The sequence below is a fragment of the Ascaphus truei genome, chromosome 3, assembly GCF_040206685.1.
Source record: "Ascaphus truei isolate aAscTru1 chromosome 3, aAscTru1.hap1, whole genome shotgun sequence".
NCBI lineage: Eukaryota > Metazoa > Chordata > Amphibia > Anura > Ascaphidae > Ascaphus > Ascaphus truei.
Genome location: NC_134485.1, coordinates 131,422,533 through 131,441,280, shown reverse-complemented (window position 1 = coordinate 131,441,280; position 18,748 = coordinate 131,422,533). Strand labels below are relative to the sequence as shown.

The following is an 18,748-nucleotide window of genomic DNA, read 5'->3' as shown; positions in this document are numbered from 1 at the left end:
ACTTTTTTCATTTACTAGTCACATCGGATGTTGAGCCATCTAAAGCATTACAGCAGCATACTCTATTATTGTTAAGGTTTTTTCCTTATTCTAATATCACGATTCACTTTATGGATGTATATTTAGTATTCACTGATATGTCACTGTAATTATTATTTTATATGATACCCCGAGTCATCACATATTAGTTATTTTAACTGCTATGGTTGAAGGTTAATATTATTCACTAAAATATATATAATTAGTAGCGCAGATTTTTTCACTTCTTACTTATGTCAGCAACAGAGATAGAAAATGTGCGAAGGGAGAGGTATGATGAGAACCAGGATAGAGCTTTGTTGCGGATACCAAAAGTTTAGAATATGTAGTAGAAGAGAGTGAATGACAGTATCAAAAGCAGCAGGGAGATCGAGTAGGATTAGTAGGGAAAAATGAGTGAACAGTACGAAAGCTAGATTATAAAGGGTCCAGGAGAGCATGGGAATGGTGAAAATTGATCATACGGGAGAACACGATACACTAGTAATTTGGAAGCAAACACCAGGAGGGAAACAGGACAGTAGTTAGAAACGCATGTAGGGTCTAGGGTATTTTTGAGAATAGGTGTGACCACTGCATGCTTAAAGGAAGAGGGGAAAGTGCCAGAGGATAGGGAGGAATTGAAGATGTGTGTGACAGTGTGGACTGACAGGAGTAAGAATTCTGATAAGGCGTGAAGGGATGGGATCGAGATGGCATGTGGTAGAGGGAGAAGAGAAGATCAGGTTAGAAACTTCCAACTCTAACTGGAGAAAAGGAGTCTAGAGTGGAAGGAGGAGATTTGAGGTACAAGCGGAGAAGAGGGGGAAAGGACAAAAGGAATCTCCCAGTGGACAACATCCACTTTGCCTTTTAAGTAGTCGGCAAAGGCTTGAAGTGAAGGATGGATGAGAAGTGGGAGGAAAAGGTCGGAGTAGGGAGGCAAATACAGCAAAAAGACAGCAAGTCTGATGAGTGAGGAAAAGTAGTGTAGCTTGGCCTTAGAGAGAGCACAGTTAAAATAGGATAATTGAAATTTATATCGTTTAAAAAATCATCAGATTTCCTCCATAGGCATTCAGAGGAGTTAGTGTGTGAAGGGAACGTGTTTGTGAATTTAGCCAAGGCCGTGGTTTACAGTGCTAAGGCCTCAAAGACGCATTACTAATTTCAATTTGGTAATCTGAAATACTGAATCTTTATCAAGAAGACAGTCATGTTTAAAATGCCAAAAGGGTCTTTTGTCTTATAACTTTAAATATCACAGCAACACATTACATCCGCACCCCCACTCCCATTCACACTACTGATGGATGGATGTCCTCAGTGCCGGCTTGTAACAGCGGGGCTCGATGCCAGGGGAGAGCTCAGGGCCTCTTACATTCTCTTTGGCATCTCCTCCTGCTCCTCATCTCTGTGGCATTGATACGTCGCAGCGTCACGTTATCATGGCAACGCATTACCATTTGACGCTGTGTTTTCATGCCGACATGTTGTCGCTATTAGAAATGCATGAGGAGAAGCAGTAGAGAAGGTAAGCGGCGCTTACAGAGGCCCCACGCTCTCCCCTTGCAAATTAAATGTTGTGGGGCAGTTTGGGGCCTCTGTAAGCGCAGGGCTTGGTGCGACTGCACTTATGAAACCGCCATCAAGCCTACCCTGTATGTCCAACAGGGTCTTCCCCTTTCTCACTATTCCTTTCATTTATTGCCCTGTCGGTTTATTTACTATTCCCACAGCCAGTCCTTCTCTACTGCATCTGCGTTAAATAGTTATCTTGGTTCTGACATCTGCGTTAAACTCGTGGAATCTTCTATAAATGAATATTGCTTGACCTGAGTAAGAAAGAAGAACTCTCGAAAGCTTGTCATATACACTGGCGACACATTTAATTGCACTGCGGCCAGATCCGCAAGCCGGGAGATTTCCCGGCTTGCTAGTGGCCGCCCCTCGGCGTGCCGCGCGTCATAGACGCGCGGTCACGCGTCTTCGGGAGCGTGCGCCCCCTGCACGCACGTCCAGGGGCTCCCCGAGGGAGCCCTGGTGTCCCGCGATCGCGGGACAGCGGCAGGGGGTTCCGGGGGACCCGGCGGACCCGGCAGCGGTAGGGAGAGCGCCCCGATCGGAGGGCGCTCTTCCGCTGCTTCGGCGCGCGCCCGTCACACTCGGGCGCGCGCCAGGCTACTGCTGCGGCACAGAACGGGCAAATGCTCGAATAAACTGTGCCGCAGCAGTAATATCAAGTTAGTCCAAATTAAAAGATATCACCTGATACTGAAGTACTCATTTACTCTGCATTATCATATTAAAGAAATAAAAGGCTGCATACCTGATGTTATTGATACTCTGGAAACAGCTATTGAGGGAGTACCAGAAGCTTTTCTTTCATGTCTCTTATCAAGATCTTCTGGTATACTTGAGCTTGCTGTAATGCCATTTTCTACACCATACTGCTGCAAAAATAATAATATTAGATTCTCTTCTACTGTGACCTGTATACAGTACTTGTACATATTTCTACATATTGGTAACCTCATATTGGTGAAATTTTTTTTAGTATGAACCAAGCTATAGTAACCAGTATTTATGTGCACAACCTACAGCACTGTTTTTCAACAGGGGTTCCGCTTGCATCCTTACAATGCATCTGATCTCAGACACGCTATTTAAGAGGGTTGGGGTTCCTTACAGTGCATCTGATCTCAGACACGCTATTAGAGAGGGTTGGGGTTCTTTATTGTAGCCAGGTCCCCCCTCTGTCCCTTTTACCTGCCGGTCCGAAGCACACACAGGGAGACGCCAGGTGCCGCCGGAGTAGCAGACGGACCCGGCACAGTTGCAGGGAGCGCTATGACAAGTGGTAGCATGGCAAGCAGGTCGCCGGAGTTCCGACCATGTTTAGTTTGTGGCTGATGCAGGGAAGGCTCCTAAATAGGGACACTCCCTCAGTACTGTATAGTGTCAGGGACACAGAGACTAACGCCTTGTTAGGACCAGTATGTCAGGCCAGAGTCTGCACTCATGTTAAGCTTCCATTTTGTCTGGTCATAACTAGTTAAGATTCTGTAGTCAGCCTTTGCTGAAATATAATTCATAAATGCACTCAGTTTCTACTAAATTGCATTTCCTTTCTTTCTGGTCAGGATATTACTAGATACTTTTGTGAGGTCAATTTCCTGGTGTTTTAGTAGAATATAATAGAATGGTTCTCTGCAAGAAGCAAGGTAGTGAAATAAAGTTGCTAAGACTCAAGGTCTCTTTTGATAACAGACAATGAATAAGCTATGTATTTAGACAATTGCTTGTATTGAAAATAAACACGTCTCAAAAGTCACGCCACTAATATGTCCTGCCCCTAAATCACGCCTCTAATCAAAGCTACGCCCAAGACACACCTAGTATACGCCTATGACACGCCTATGTTACGCCTCTAACCAAAATCTTTTTTTTTCTGTATAAAAATCATTACCCTATGAGCAATAAATTGAGACAAAGGATTTGAAACCTGGCGTGCGTTACGTTTCATTTTGTTCGTCTCCCAGGCCTGATAAGGTTCATCAAAAATCGGAGATAACAGTGGCAGGGCGTGAAAAACTTCTCCGGGGGAGTCTGCTGCAAACGGTGTAGAAGGTGTATCCAGTCACAAGGCTTCAGTGTACCTGGCAGAGGAAAAGTTCCTCTCGGTTCTGAAGCGTGGGTGAAGGAATAACGGATTTTCCTTTCACGCCTCGTAATGACTTGCGGCCTGTGGTCTGGGACCAGAACACCATCACAGTTGAGAGACACTTAAAGGTGAGATACTCCAGTGGGAGTTCACCCCACGCAGAGGCGGATGTCTTTGTTGGATCAGACGGATCCTTGTGTCATTCGGCGGTACCCGTGTACTGGAGTGCCAAGGAAGGTATCATCATCTACGTGCACCAACGGAAACACACACATTCTGTGGATTGCACTACTCCACATACCTTGGGTGGGTTAGACTAAGTGGACACTGGGTGGTTAGGTACCGAGGGCGCCTCAGTACTTTGGGGAATTCCGCCGGGGGTGGCATGGAGGTGTGGGTATACTGTGTGGCGGTCATATAGTATTGTTTTACGAGTGGTATACTGCGATAGTAAGGAAGTTATATGTTACTGCACCGACACACTTTATTCGAGCAAATACCCAGTATGTACCTGGCAGATACCTGGAATGCGCCGCTCCTCACCTCTGACAAGCCCCGTTGCGTTTGCCTTCCCAGCCTGGGTTCATGCCTGGCTGACGGGCGGCTGATCTGTTAAATGATAATGATTAGGATTTAATAGGCTGCAATGCTTCGCGTGTCTACCAGATGGCATAAAATCATGAATTGTAATGCAGTATATATATATATACTGTGCAGTATTGCAGCCAGCGGGAATAAAATGCTTCAATCCCTGCTTGGAAAATAACCCAATGCACTCGGGCAGAAAACAGTCACAAACCTCAATACACCCGGGTATACCCGAATTCGTGGGACTAGCCGAGCTCGAATAAAGTGTGTCGCCAGTGTAGTAAAGATAAGTCGTTATACCCCCGTCTGTGTATATTTATTCTTTACTGTGTGTTCCTGGGAAGGGGCTATCAAACTGCACCTGGATCCCTCCCAGGTGGAGGCACTGTCATCAAATAGATATGATCACCCCAGGCTCCCAGCGGCGGAGGATCAGTCCTCCTGTGAGCCACTCAGGTAACGCACCACACGCAGTTTCCCTAGACACGAGGCAAAGGGGGCTACATTTACAATGCATATGTTGTCAGACAAGCTATTAGAGAGGGCTGTGGTTCTGCAGAATTTCACAATATAATTATAGGATTCCTTAACTTAAAAAAAAGTTTAAATAAACTGTGACCTACAGTATCATTCATGACATAATTACTTAGCTTTACATGGAAGAGTTTTAACACTCGCAGTCTATTCTTTCAGGTCAATATTCATTTTGATTTTGAGAATGTGTTAGTGGCACTACGTAGAGATTCACAGTGATTACAAGTGATTTCTGTTTCAGACACTGGTTTAGCAGATATGGATTTATTTCTGCCCTACTGTAATATCTATATGACAATTGAAGAATGCTGAAATGGAACAATGAGTGAATTCAATAACCATTACAAAAACGTAGGGCTGATTAACAAAAAAGGCTGGTTAGTGCGGGCTCTTATTAAATAAGTTAGTTAATCAGGCCATTTGGTAAAAGCATGATTAGACATTCTGTGCAATAGATAACAATAAATTAACCTAATACTGTAAGTATTGAAGAGGCAAGGACCTTTCCATTCTCATCAAGATGAGTGATAACCTTCTTACCTTTTGCATATGCAAGGATTTAAAAAAAACTTTTTATTCCCTAGGCATCTGTTTTATTTCAGAGTAATGCTGTCATGTGACACTAAAGCAATTTAATTTATGCCATTGCTATTTTAATGTAACAGCTGTGCATTATTCAATAGAGTTTAAAAAAGTGGACCAATATAACAATTGCAGATAAGAGAGAGAAATGGCAGAGCACAACCGGAATCATCCCAACAAGGAATTAGGAGGAAAGTGAGTTATCCATAAAAAATGTAATAGTCATGGAAGGAAAAAGGGCAAGGCATTACCCTACCATATTTCTGCTCAATATAACAATTGCAATGAAGTGGTGACAAATATTTTTGTTTTTAATTAAACAATCTTTCTTTTTTTTTAAATATAAAATAACAACATATAATTTTAATATGTTCATTTGTAAACGCAATAGGTTCAAACTTGAGAGAAATCTTTCCTTTGGCCCCTCCCTTTTTATGCCTTGTCACTAATGTATATTTAGGCTAGGGTAAGGCTCTCTATGGGGCCGGCTCCAGTAGCTGCCTACGTGCCCGAGGCCCGATGCACGACTGCCGAGGCCAAAAGATAAGATTTTTGTCTTTTGATGCAGCAGCCGAACATTGGCCACGTCACAGCGGCGGTTCAGCCAATAAGTGGGAACCAGCTGCATGACATCATGGCCACACCCCGTCGCGCATTGCCAGGATTCCACCAGGTTGCACTGCTGCTGGAAACGAGCACCACCAGGCACCCCGTCGCGCGTGCACTGGGGACTTAGCCTTAGTATCATTGACGTATTTTCCACAGGCAAATGTTCTCCCACTTCTTCTGACTGATTCTCTCGCAGTAACGGGCAGAATAAGAGTACAAGACAATACTATAAGAGTACAAACACATTTACATCTGCAAGGTCACCATAGGGGGAAAAAAATACTTTTTTTGGGCAAAGAAAAAGAAAACATGTTTCAAAGATTAGGTTGTTAGCATCTTTGTGACAGCATCTTTAATGGGACATTACATTACAAATTCAAACATAATATAACAACCATGACATACAGTAAAGACAGCAATAACTTCTCCACTCACCCTGTGACTGTAATTTGAAGACATGCTGTGTTTACTCAAAGTTGGTGAATTTTGAAGCACTGGTGCTGTTGCACTGCTCTTTGAGCCATGTGAAACTTGTACTGAAGTTAGGCTGCTGCTAGATATGGCTCCCAAACTAGTAGTGTCCAGAGAATGAACACTTCCCCTAAAATGAATAAGGGATGAAAACTGATATTAAATACAGAAGTCAGTAAGCAGTATGCAGTCATAAAACCCACCAAACTTTCAATAACTTGTTAAAAGTGTTTACAGCCAAGAACAAAGAAAGTTATGGCGAGTAAAAAAGTGACAAAAAACATCTACCGTACAGTGCTCAACGAATAAAAATAATACCTGTGAGTACATGTCTCAGACCGGTCCACAAACTTGCCTTTCCCCATTATCTCTTAGCATACAATGCTTCCACTGCAGCCAGGAATTCTGGGTAATGACATGCAAATGAGCACTCACATTTCTGTACACTGTACGGTTGAGGTTTTTTCTCAGCTTTTCACTCACCATAACTCAGCTTTAGAAGTGTTCAAAACTAAGAGCCCCAGCTTTTCAGTCACTCGTTTCCTTTCATGTTTCACTCAAAACCTCGCTCTTCTCCTCAATCTCTTTAGACCCATGTCACTAAAATTCTCCTTCTGTTTTGCTTTCTATTGATCACGAGACATACACAGCTTCATCCATAGCCCCTTCAGTGCTGCCTGACATAGACGTTATGGACCTAAATGTCACGCTCTGGTGTCATCTCATAAGAGGTATAGGGGTCTCTTTACAGGTTTGAAGCAGTGAGTCTCTGGGGCTGAGCCCCATTCATTTCCGCTCTGATGAACCCTTTGCTACCAGAGATAATAACCTCTTGCTTTTTAAAGCTCCCGCGACACATGGGCCAATAGGAAGCTGCACTGATTGTCGGAACAGCTTCCTATTGGTCAACGCCAGTTGGTAAGCCGGAGTGGCTGCCGGCACCTCCAACAAACATAAGTATCTCGGGAAGCAGGGGTCCCCAGAGCTGAAATGAATGGAGTTCAGCTCCGGAGATTCCTGCTACAATCATATAAAACATTATTTTTTCTTTTTAAGTTTAAAAAAAAGGCCACGTAGAGTGACTCTTTAAAAGCGTTTCCCAAAATACTGAAAGATTATGGGGGGGCAGGGAGGGGGGCCCTCCTTTTAAAACTTAAAAGTGAGACATCAGCCTTAAGATGCTCAGTTAGGGAGTCACTCTATGAAATCCCAGAATTCTCTGGTGTATAGTTGATTTTCTTGTAGTTTATAAATTTATATTTTTTGGCATCATCTCTGGGGGTTAAATTAATATTGGGGAGGTTTCTCAGGTCCTGAGCAGTTAGGAGAAGTTATATTCAAAGAGGTTTTTGATTGAAATCCGCACTCGTGCTGTCCACAAAGCAGTGAGTCTATTCTTTTGCTGCCTTCCGTAAGGAGATCTCCTTAATCTCCTAAAATGTGTGACCTCCCATGGGGGGCTCACACAACAAGACACAAATAAAAAAACGGAGAGGGCGCACAAAGTATAGCCAATATAAATTTATATCATAAAATATACCACAAATGTGGATAACAACAGTTAGAATAATCAAACAATATAAAACAAAATGTTACTTACAATCTAGCTAAAAGAATGCTGAGGTATACCCAGGAGATCAAGAGATTGAAACCAGAAGGCGTGGATGAAAAACGGGTACGGACCGATGCTCCGTTGGTCGCGTTCTCCAGCCTTCACTGGTACACCTCTCAGCTTGTTAACATTTGTGTCTGGGATGTTTGGACAGTTACTACCCACGAGTAGCTAATGGGCAACATTTATATTTCCAGATATTGTGTCATTCCTACCAATTTTAGTATTTAATATATTAATTATATCTTAATCATGAATGTAATTATTTGTGTTTATTATAGTGTGTTAATAATAATAATAAAAAAAGAAAACAGGAGACATACCACACCGCTCACTCTTTTATGATAGATAGACTTATAATAATATTATTTTCGAATGTCTATTTATGACACAAATGGGTGCTACCTATGTACAATAGTTAATAGTTTTAACAATTGAATGAAAATTGTGGCATAGTCACAAGATCATTCACAGAAGATACATTTGTGGTGCACTCCACACTAACAATTTTTAATTTTTATGTGAAAAGTTGGATAGGGATCCAACTAATAAATTTAAATTTGAGATGTATGCAATCTTAAGGGATGGTCTGGATCACAAACTTATTGGCAAAAAAGAATATGAATTTATGCATATAAAAACACCAACAATAGCCACGTTCTACACACTCCCAAAAATACACAAAAATAAGGAAAGACCTCCGGGAAGGCCAATAGTGTCTGGCAATAACAATCTGACAGAGAATACCAGTAAATATCTTGACAAAATATTACAACCTTTTGTCTTGGCATTACCGTCCTATATTAAAGACACCAAGGACACCTGTTAAGATTGAATGGTATCACTACTGACAAGGACACATGGCTTGTAACACTTGACGTAGAATCACTGTATACTAGCATTTTGCATACTGTGAATATTTCCTATCGACCAGACACTGTGGCTATGTGGAACATAATAAGTTTGTGCTGAACCTCCTGAGATTTGTGTTAACGCAGAATTATTTTTTATTTGATGGCCTATTCTACCACCAGACCCATGGTACAGCAATGGGGACATCTTGTGCCCCAACCTATGCGAACTTGTACCTGGGCTGGTGGGAGGCTACTATTGTCTTTACAGAGGAGAACGTCATATTTACTGAGCACATAGATTTATGGCTCAGATTAATTGACGATATTCTGCTGATTTGGAGTGGTCCTGTAAATGTATTGCTCGATTTTATTGGGCATTTAAACATCAATATTCTGAATTTACGTCTTACTTCAGAATATAGTCAATCAATGGTCACGTTTTTGGATCTAAATATAACCATAGACTCTTCAAATGAGATCCAAACCACAGTGTTTAGAAAACCTACCTCCACTATTAACTTGCTACTAGCAAAGAGCCAACATCCAGACTCTTTAATTCGTGGGATACCGACTGGGCAGTATTTGCGCTTAAGACGCAATTGCTCAACTTTGCAAGATTTCAAATTGCAATCCAAAGACCTGAAAAACAGGTTCTTAGATAGAGGCTACTCCCTGAAAAACCTACATAGGGCATACAACAGGACACTGCAGTGTGAGAGGGATACCTTACTTGTTCCTAACGTTAAAGCAAAAGATACTCAAATCAGATGTATTGGTACTTACAGCCAAAGATGGCATGATATAAAACGGATATTTTCTAAATATTGGCATATTTTAAGATCAGATAGTGACCTAGCCTCGGTGCTTAATGAGACTCCAAGCATTACTAGTAGGAGGTCCAAAAATTTGAAAGATGATCTTGTCCATAGCCATCACCAAAATAAGACATCCAAGTCATGGTTACCCAATCCACCTAAAGGCTGCTTTCGTTGTGGTAGCTGCAAGGCGTGTCAATACATGCTAACCACAAAAACGTTTGATAATGATGATCAGTCAAAACAATTTGAAATAAAACACTTTGTGAATTGTTAAAGCTTTAATGTCATTTATCTTATCAAGTGTGATTGTGGCCACAGATATGTAGGCAAAACAATACGTGAGCTACGAAGACGCGTGTTAGAACATGTCAATTCTGTTATCAATAAAGCAGACACACCAGTAGCACGCCATGTGAATTTGATACACAAGGGTAACCCTAGATGTCTCCAATTTGTAGGGATAGATCGTGTCAAAAACACCATAAGAGGTGGTGATATTGACCAAAAACTCCTACGAAGAGAAGCAGAGTGGATATATCACTTAAAAACTTTATATCCACATGACCTTAACGAGGGCTTTACATTCACCCGCTTTATCTAATTGCCTATTTCAAATCCATTTTGTTAGACTGTGAGCCCGTTCATTTGGTTAGATAATTATTTAGCGCGCCCTTAGTCTATTTGTTCTCCTATTGTGGTAATTTGTAAATATTAGCTATATTAGGTTAGTCAGTCTGGCCTGATGGTCTACTGTGTGATTTACTATGTATTTTTGCTGCTATGTCCTTCCTCACGGTCTACCACTAATCTGTTCAGAATGTATCCAGTTGAAGTATTATACTGACAATTTTGTATAGTGCAGGCTATATGAACTGATGAAATTAATTTGCTTAATGATTCACCAATTTCTTCTACATAATAATAAGTGCGATTAATAACTATAGTGTAATACCATTCAGGAATATATACACCAAATATCTTTTATCATTTTGATTTGGAGTTACTATAACATAATGAAGCTGCTACATATGCATATATACCATATAATGTGATTAGCAGTCATTTTGAAGTAGCTGACTAGAATCAGTCCATTGGCAAACGGCTATAAATATGCAGTCAGGTGTATCATCCCGTCATCCACCTGCCCCTGACGAAGCTCCGCCTGGAGAGAAACGCATAGGGCGTGGGCGTTGTGACGTGGTGACGTCACATCACGTGGTGCAGCTGATTCCGAAACAGCCAGTGCTATTGCAGGAGCACAAGATCTGTACTGTGTACCGTGATCGGAGCAGAGTTCAAGCTACAATTAGCTAAGTATTTTGTAGCTATTTCACTGAGTGTTTTGTTGCCAGCCGTGAGCAACAGTATATATACATTTTACTTTCATTAGCAATAGGGATCCTCAAGTAAAATTTGACAGCGATGTTGGAGCTGTGCTGTTTGATAGCAAACAGCTTTCATATGAGAGTTTAGCTGTTCAGGAATTCCTCCTCATCAATCGTGCAACCATACCTCTGTGACAGTAATTTTTCTAATAAAACGATTCATGAGATTATGGGTACACCAGATGATGTGTCATCATTATATTTTGTCACATGAATTGCTCATCTGATAATGTGCAATGGCATTGTCATTAGCAATGTTGTATTGTTATAAAACTTCATAACTATCTACTATATGTATAACTCTTGATTTAATTACATTAAGCAGGAGGATATATTTGTAACGGGTATACTTCACATATATCTCATAGTTTCTTGAAGTCACATAACCATTGTTACTATACAGTACAATTCAGTAGGAATCAGCAATAACAGCACCACGTGTTAGTTTTAATTATATTTTATTTTTTCACCCTTTCACCATGGTTTTTCACTGTATATATTCACATAAAAATTAAAAATTGTTAGTGTGGAGTGCACCACAAATGTACCTTCTGTGAATGATCTTGTGACTATGTCACGATTTTCATTCAATTATTAAAAATAATAATAATAATAACATGTTTATTGTTGTTTGCTTTTTTCAGAATATTCAGAACTCTGGGGGCAATTAAATATATATACCTAATAATATTATTTTTAACACTATTTGCACATTTTTAAAATAAATAAAATATAATTTGTTTATATGTATTTATAATTTAGGACACATAATTCACACGTAAACATTTTTCACCATTCACATATTATTGAATAAATTATTATTCAAATATGCACTATGTATATTGGCCTGAAGATTTTGGTCATTTATTCACGTGCACACCAAGTTTCACAAAGTAAGTTGCAACATGTATCATCTTGTTTGCCACTTTATCACAATTAGCCGCAACGGACAGCACCCTGCATCTGGTGAGTTGATTCAATGGGAGAAATCCCATTGGATGTGCTAGCCTTTGTAAGCTCCCGGGCAGCCCCAACACGTGTTCTCCTGATGAAGTACATTGTACAAAACACGTAGAGGTCACGAGGGGCTGCTGTGGAGCATCCACGAGCTGAGAGGTGTACCGGTGAAGGCTGGAGAACGCGACCAACGGAGCATCAGTCTGCACCCTTTTTTCATCCACGCCTTCTGGTTTCAATCTCCGGATCTCCCAGTTATACCTCAGCAGTCTTTTAGCTAGATTGTAAGTTACATTTTGTTTTATATTGTTTGATTATTGTAACTGTTGTTATCCACATTTTTTGGAATATATTATGTTATAAATTTATATTGCCTTTACTTAGTGCACCCTCTCAGAAGTTATATTCATTTGAAAAGGGCAGGTTGCTCCCCACCCCCACATTCCTCAATTTGTATGAAGGGTAATGTTTTCCACTCATGGACATTTATTATGGCTGATGCTGGGGTGGAACATACTCTGACAAGGGTGTGCAAACTTTTTGCCTTGCGCCCCCGTCTGCTCTCCCCCACTGCTCGCGCAGTAAGGGGGTTACCTCGTCTGAAGCATCAAATGAAACTTTGGGGTCATGTGACACCACGTTGCCATGGTGACACAGCGCCGAAGCTGACTGAGTCATGGTAAGTGAAGTTGCAGAGGCCTTGCGTTGTCCCCTGGTATTTATTTTAAATGCCTTGGGGAAGAACGTGGGGCACCTGCAACCACCGCGCCCCCCAAAAAAATCTCACACACCCCAGTTTGCACACTCCTGCTCAATGGAAGGTCCTACAAACTTTGATATCTTTGAAGATAGGTGAAAGAAACAGAGATTGGAGCCAAGTTACTCAAAGTTTTTCTAAATAATGCATTAATAAAATATTATTGTTTGTTATAATTCATGCAATGCCATATCCAGGAAGGCAGATTTTTATTTTCACCATTGGATGTGCTTATCACAGTTTCCAGCTTTCTATATGATGTTATGGTAGCTTTTAGGGTGGAGAACATAATGATATGTGTTATATAGGTTCGGTGGCGCAGTGTCAAGGGCGCAGAGCAAATAGATGGTGTTTTTTTTTCTTCTCAGCACTGTGCTGGAGCTCCCTTTAGTACGGGAGGATAAAAGCAGCAATCCAGCTCCAGCCGAGGCTCCGCTGGGCTGGATCCGCCCCCCACCGTGTTCCCCCCGTACCCGTGTCCCCCCCATCCCTCAGTTCCCCCCCCTCCCCCGGTCCACCGTCTTCACTGCCGAGTCTCAATTTCAGCAGCTAATCAATGTAAAAGTCTGGACATTGATTGGCTGCTGAAATTGACGTCACGCTGCTGCAGCCGGAGATCACAGATTGAAAAGACTCTCGCGACTGCAGCAGCGTTGACGCCGTACATTGCAGCCAATGGTAGTTTCAATACTGAACACTACCAATGGCCGCCAGGCATCTGTGACGACCGTGCGCGCACGTCGTATAGTGTGCTGTGTGAGCGGGGCCTGATGATGTGTGTCAGATAACCAATCTTCCATTCATAGGTTTTCCCACTCATGCCTCTACTGTATGTGTCACTTACAGATGTAGCCATCTAAAGTGTCCCCTATTCTGAGGTAGACCCAGGCAGTATTTTGAGGCAACATTAACACTGAAACCCATGGAAACTCTGTGATAGTACAGGGTGTCCACACTAGAAAGAGGCACTGTATATTTACTTTCATCATGTCCTTGCTTCGTTTAGCGTGGATACCATGTATAAGTCATGTCTGTGCATGTTGAAGTGTCAGTGGTAAAGTGAGGCTCGCTACATCTGTATTTCCTATAGAAAAGTATTTACTGGGGACCTACAGTGGTAACCACCCTCATTCTTTCTAGTGATAGCATATAATATTGATAACATAGAAATCATTAGGTTTTGATAGGATCTATTGGCACTGGTGGTTGTGCACAATAATACAATATATCCCACAAGAGGGAACAATTAAACTGGCTACATCTGTACATGCAAGGATGTTATAATTGTTTTGTTATGCACTGTTAACCATGCTGGTAATCGAACATCAGTAGTAATGTGGTTTAATCCCAATACAATATATCTGAGTTATACACACATACTGTACCTTGTCTAACACATTTATGACAATATTATTTAAACATTTTCATCAGTTTGATAGTGATTGAAACTGCAAATTATGGGGTTACCGTCTTGAAGGTCAATTTAAAACGTGCTGCTGTTCTGGCTATTGGATGAGGGATCAATATTTAATGTTTGGCTAACTATGTTTCTGCGTCACCATGTTTTGTTGCATTGTAATGCAGAGGACTGAATGTAAGGACTTTGGGGTTTATGTATCATGCAAATGTGCATTAATTATGTGGCAAAACAAACAAAGCTGCACCAGATGTATCAAAGAAAGAAATGGCACATCTCGTGCAATTGTTTTGTCCCAGAATTGTACCTCTTTTGCTCTGATACATTGGACTACTATATATGACAAGTACAGCACAGTACAGCTACTGTAGTAAGCACCACAAAGCCTCTCTTTCACAAAGGATGGGTGGAAATGGAACATAACTAGGGAAAATGGAGGTTGCAAGCAAGAGACATTACATATAGGTATGTTTGTTTGTGTCCAAATTCCAGGAAGATAATCAATTAAATAGATGGTTAAGAGAAGTAATATGATTTTATTTAATCTATAACAGAAGACCAATATTCTGTTGGTAACAAGATTGTGGAAAGAGTTTCTGTTAAACATTTTCAAATTCAGAAAATTAGATTTCAGAAAAAGAAAAGGCAGAGGCCCCAGCATGGGGTAGTCGACTCCATAACGGCTGTGCAGGATGGTAGATGGTAGATGTGAGCTATGTGAGCTGGGGGGTCGGTTGACCCGCCTTCCTCCACGGTGGAGGAAGGCTGCCTGGGGCAGGTAACGGGGCTGAGTCCTCTCCCAGGCAGCCAAATGGCCAGGGGGAAAGGGAGAAGCTACAGTATAGAGAGAGCGCCTCCAGAGATTAGAGGCAGAGCTAACATAATTGATCTCTCTCCCATTGGTAAAATCATGTAGGGCTGGCGGGCAGGCTGTTGGGTTTAACAGATGCTGTTAAAATAAAGCTGTGACCTTTTTCTTCCAACGCTATCTGTAGTGTCAAGTTATTAATGGTGGTAGCGTTACAGAGAAGGGTGGAGAGTTAAGCCTTTAAATGATGTTTAGTTTGTCTGCCAACACATTTTTCTCCATTCTATAGATTCTAATCTGTTGCTGCAGTTTTTTATATTGCTCATGTTTTACTTATTTATGACTGCAGTAGTTTATATGGTTGATGGGATAACTGGTGCAGCTCAAACCCCTTATAACGCTGTGCTTGGGGTCCAAAGATTCACATCGTGTTATAAGCGGATCGCTATAGAAATAATGTACAATTGTATGCATTGTACAATAAAGTATTTAAGATACCAATAATCATTTTTTAAACTATTCATAAATATACGAAAATTGGGATCCATGCTTGCATCGCTTTATAAGCGGATTTGCGTTGTAATGGATCGCGTTATAACAGGGTTGAGCTGTAATCATATTTAAACATAGTGCAAGTCAGACAAGTGCAAAAATCACAATATGATAATAGCAATAGTGTAATATACAGTGCTGTAAAAATACCAAACGAGCAAGAATTCCTATTGACAAAGGGTTGTACCACGAAACAATTTCTCTGGTGTTTTGGCCCTTTTTTGTATTTTTATATTATATAGCCCTATTGATATTATCATATACTGTAGTGATCTTTGTACTTGTCTGACATACTATGTTTGAGTACAATTGTTTGCAAATTATACATTGATTGAAGACTGCTTTGGACTAAGTTTTTCCCTGAGTGTCTTTTTTACTTGTGAGTTGGGCTCCATTTCTGGAGTGAGCTTTGTCATGGGATTTTTTCCCCTTAAAATTACTTTCCAAGTAAAAGAATTTATTTTGTGTGCACTACAACTACCCCTAACGGGAAATCATCACATTACTGTCTAGGCAAACTAGGTTTGGACTCGGTGAACTTATTGCACGTGTGTACTTAGTTATAAAGTTGGAGACTGACATGGATTATGTACAAGAAACATAGGGCTGGCAAAGATCATGCACATTGTAGCCTTTTCACCATTTCCAATGGTTTGTGTGGTTTTGCACAGAGAAAGGATAAACAAAGACACTTTAATTGAAACATCATTCCTTCCAACTGTATGTTTATATTTACTGTATGGACAGGGAATAGTTCCGTGGGCGCCTATAAAATTTTACCACTATAAAGGATATACGAAAACCAAGCCTGTTGGTTGTGAAGATTGTTGATCCTCACGGTGGGCTTGAAAACAAAGAGAAAGCACAACACATAGCGTAATACTGTTGAAACATTAAACAAACAACATATAAGACAACATATAACAGCTGAATACTGAAATGGTATTTTTAGGACAATAAAATCATTTAATAACAATTAATATTTAATATAATGCACAATTTGCATGGACACATAGATTTAAGCAATTAAAAATCTGAATAGGTGGTTCAACTGCTCCGTAGCACCAATGTTAATGATAGCAATGCCTACTCACCAGATGGAATAGGTTTGCAGGCAGTGGATATTTTAGAGAGTATCCCCTCTCATCTGTGTGCTGCTCTCTGCTTAGCTGGCTTCTCTGTCGGCTCGTGGGTGCAGCTCATCAGCGGGGACTCCTGCAGCTCCAGGAAGCACGTCTGAGCAGATGGAACTCAGCTGCAGCTGATTCAGCACGATGTCAGCCACGGACCACCGTGAGCTCGTCTATCTGCTGCTCACTGCTAGCTGGCGTCTCTATCCGCTCGTGGACGCAACTTGTCAGCAGGTACTCGTTGATTCACCGATGTACGGGGGGTACTACACCAATGTGTGCGGGGCTTGAACCTCCACCCTACGCGTTTCAAGAGCGATCTGCTCTCTTCCTCAGGGGTATATGAATAAAAAAGTCCAAAATGTCCTTTAAATACTGACTTCACCATTTGGGTAAATAGTTCCACCTGTAGCTAATTGCACATGTGCTGTGCTTGTAATAAAGTTGCTCTTAGTGTGTTTGCAATCAGACACTGCACAGTGAGAATGTCTTTGAACAAAAAAGCTACTTACTATTTTGTACAGCTGTTATACATAATGACAACATTAAACATAACACAATATACAATGAACATATACTACTAACAACATATATATTTAAACATGACACAATAAACAATGAACATATACTACTAACAACATATATATTTATGTATATAAACAAAAAATAAATGAATAAAAATAAATAAAAATAAAATAAAAATGCATAATTTTAAGGTAGGACATAAAAAAAAAAAAAAAATTATTTAATATAATATTGCGAATTATGATTAGATAAAATGTATTAAACCAGTGATAGTGTGCTTATTTATGTAGGAGGAACCTACTGCTATAAGCGAATTCAAACACTAATGTATATGACATGTCACCTTATGTGGATGTATTTGGTACTAACCCACCAAAAAGGATTTCAAATCGAATTCTACATTTAAGCCCATCGGGGACAGAGTACATAACTCATAAATCCAATAGGACTCTCTTCTCCCCAATAGGCTCAATGTGTTACCTCCTCTCCAGTGTGGTACAATGCGCTCTATTCCTACGCACCTCAAACCTTTTGGGTCTTTATTGTGCACCTGAAGAAAATGATTAGACACATTGTGTGTGACTAAACCAGTTTTAATATTGTATATATGTTCATACAAACGTCTTTTTATAGCTCGCGTTGTCATACCCACATACTGCAGACCACACGGACATTCAAGTAAATATATAACAAAGGAACTACTACATGTAATATGTTGTTTAATTTTATACTGTTTATGTGTTTTATTTGATATAAAATTTATTTTTTTGTTACTGTATTTGCATGCCGTGCATTTGTTACAGAGGAAGTATCCCCCACAGAGTGTTGTGTCTCTTTGAACTGGCTGCAGCGATGGACAGCTGGGTGCCAGTCTCTGTCCTATATTAGGAGCTTTTGTGAATATAATATGTGGATATTCGGGTAGAATTCCCTCTAGTTCTGACAAATTGCCTGATGAGTTAATATTTTTATTTTTATTTTTATATTGTAAGAGACTGTCTGTAAAAAAATACTGGCCAATATTGAAAAAGGATAAAGAACTAGAGGGAATTCTACCCGAATATCCACATATTATATTCACAAAAGCTCCTAATATAGGACAGAGACTGGCACCCAGCTGTCCATCGCTGCAGCCAGTTCAAAGAGACACAACACTCTGTGGGGGATACTACCTCTGTAACAAATGCACGGCATGCAAATACAGTAACAAAAAAATTAATTTTATATCAAATAAAACACATAAACAGTATAAAATTAAACAACATATTACATGTAGTAGTTCCTTTGTTATATATTTACTTGAATGTCCGTGTGGTCTGCAGTATGTGGGTATGACAACGCGAGCTATAAAAAGACGTTTGTATGAACATATATACAATATTAAAACTGGTTTAGTCACACACAATGTGTCTAATCATTTTCTTCAGGTGCACAATAAAGACCCAAAAGGTTTGAGGTGCGTAGGAA

At 40.4% G+C, this 18,748-nt stretch overlaps 1 protein-coding gene across 9 annotated transcripts in view; it reads right to left on the bottom strand.

Annotated features, from left to right (window-relative positions):
* Window positions 1-18,748, bottom strand: part of SYTL5 (synaptotagmin like 5) — a 564,125-nt gene that overhangs the window by 107,025 nt on the left and 438,352 nt on the right. For 7 of the 9 annotated variants that reach the window (XM_075589551.1, XM_075589552.1, XM_075589553.1 and 4 more), the window contains 2 exons: window positions 6,431-6,596; window positions 2,348-2,471 (listed from right to left, as the gene is read on the bottom strand). In XM_075589551.1, the coding sequence (XP_075445666.1) occupies window positions 2,348-2,471; window positions 6,431-6,596 (290 nt within the window). The remainder of the gene's footprint in view (window positions 1-2,347; window positions 2,472-6,430; window positions 6,597-18,748) is intronic. The other 2 variants (XM_075589554.1, XM_075589556.1) reach the window with 1 other exon arrangement.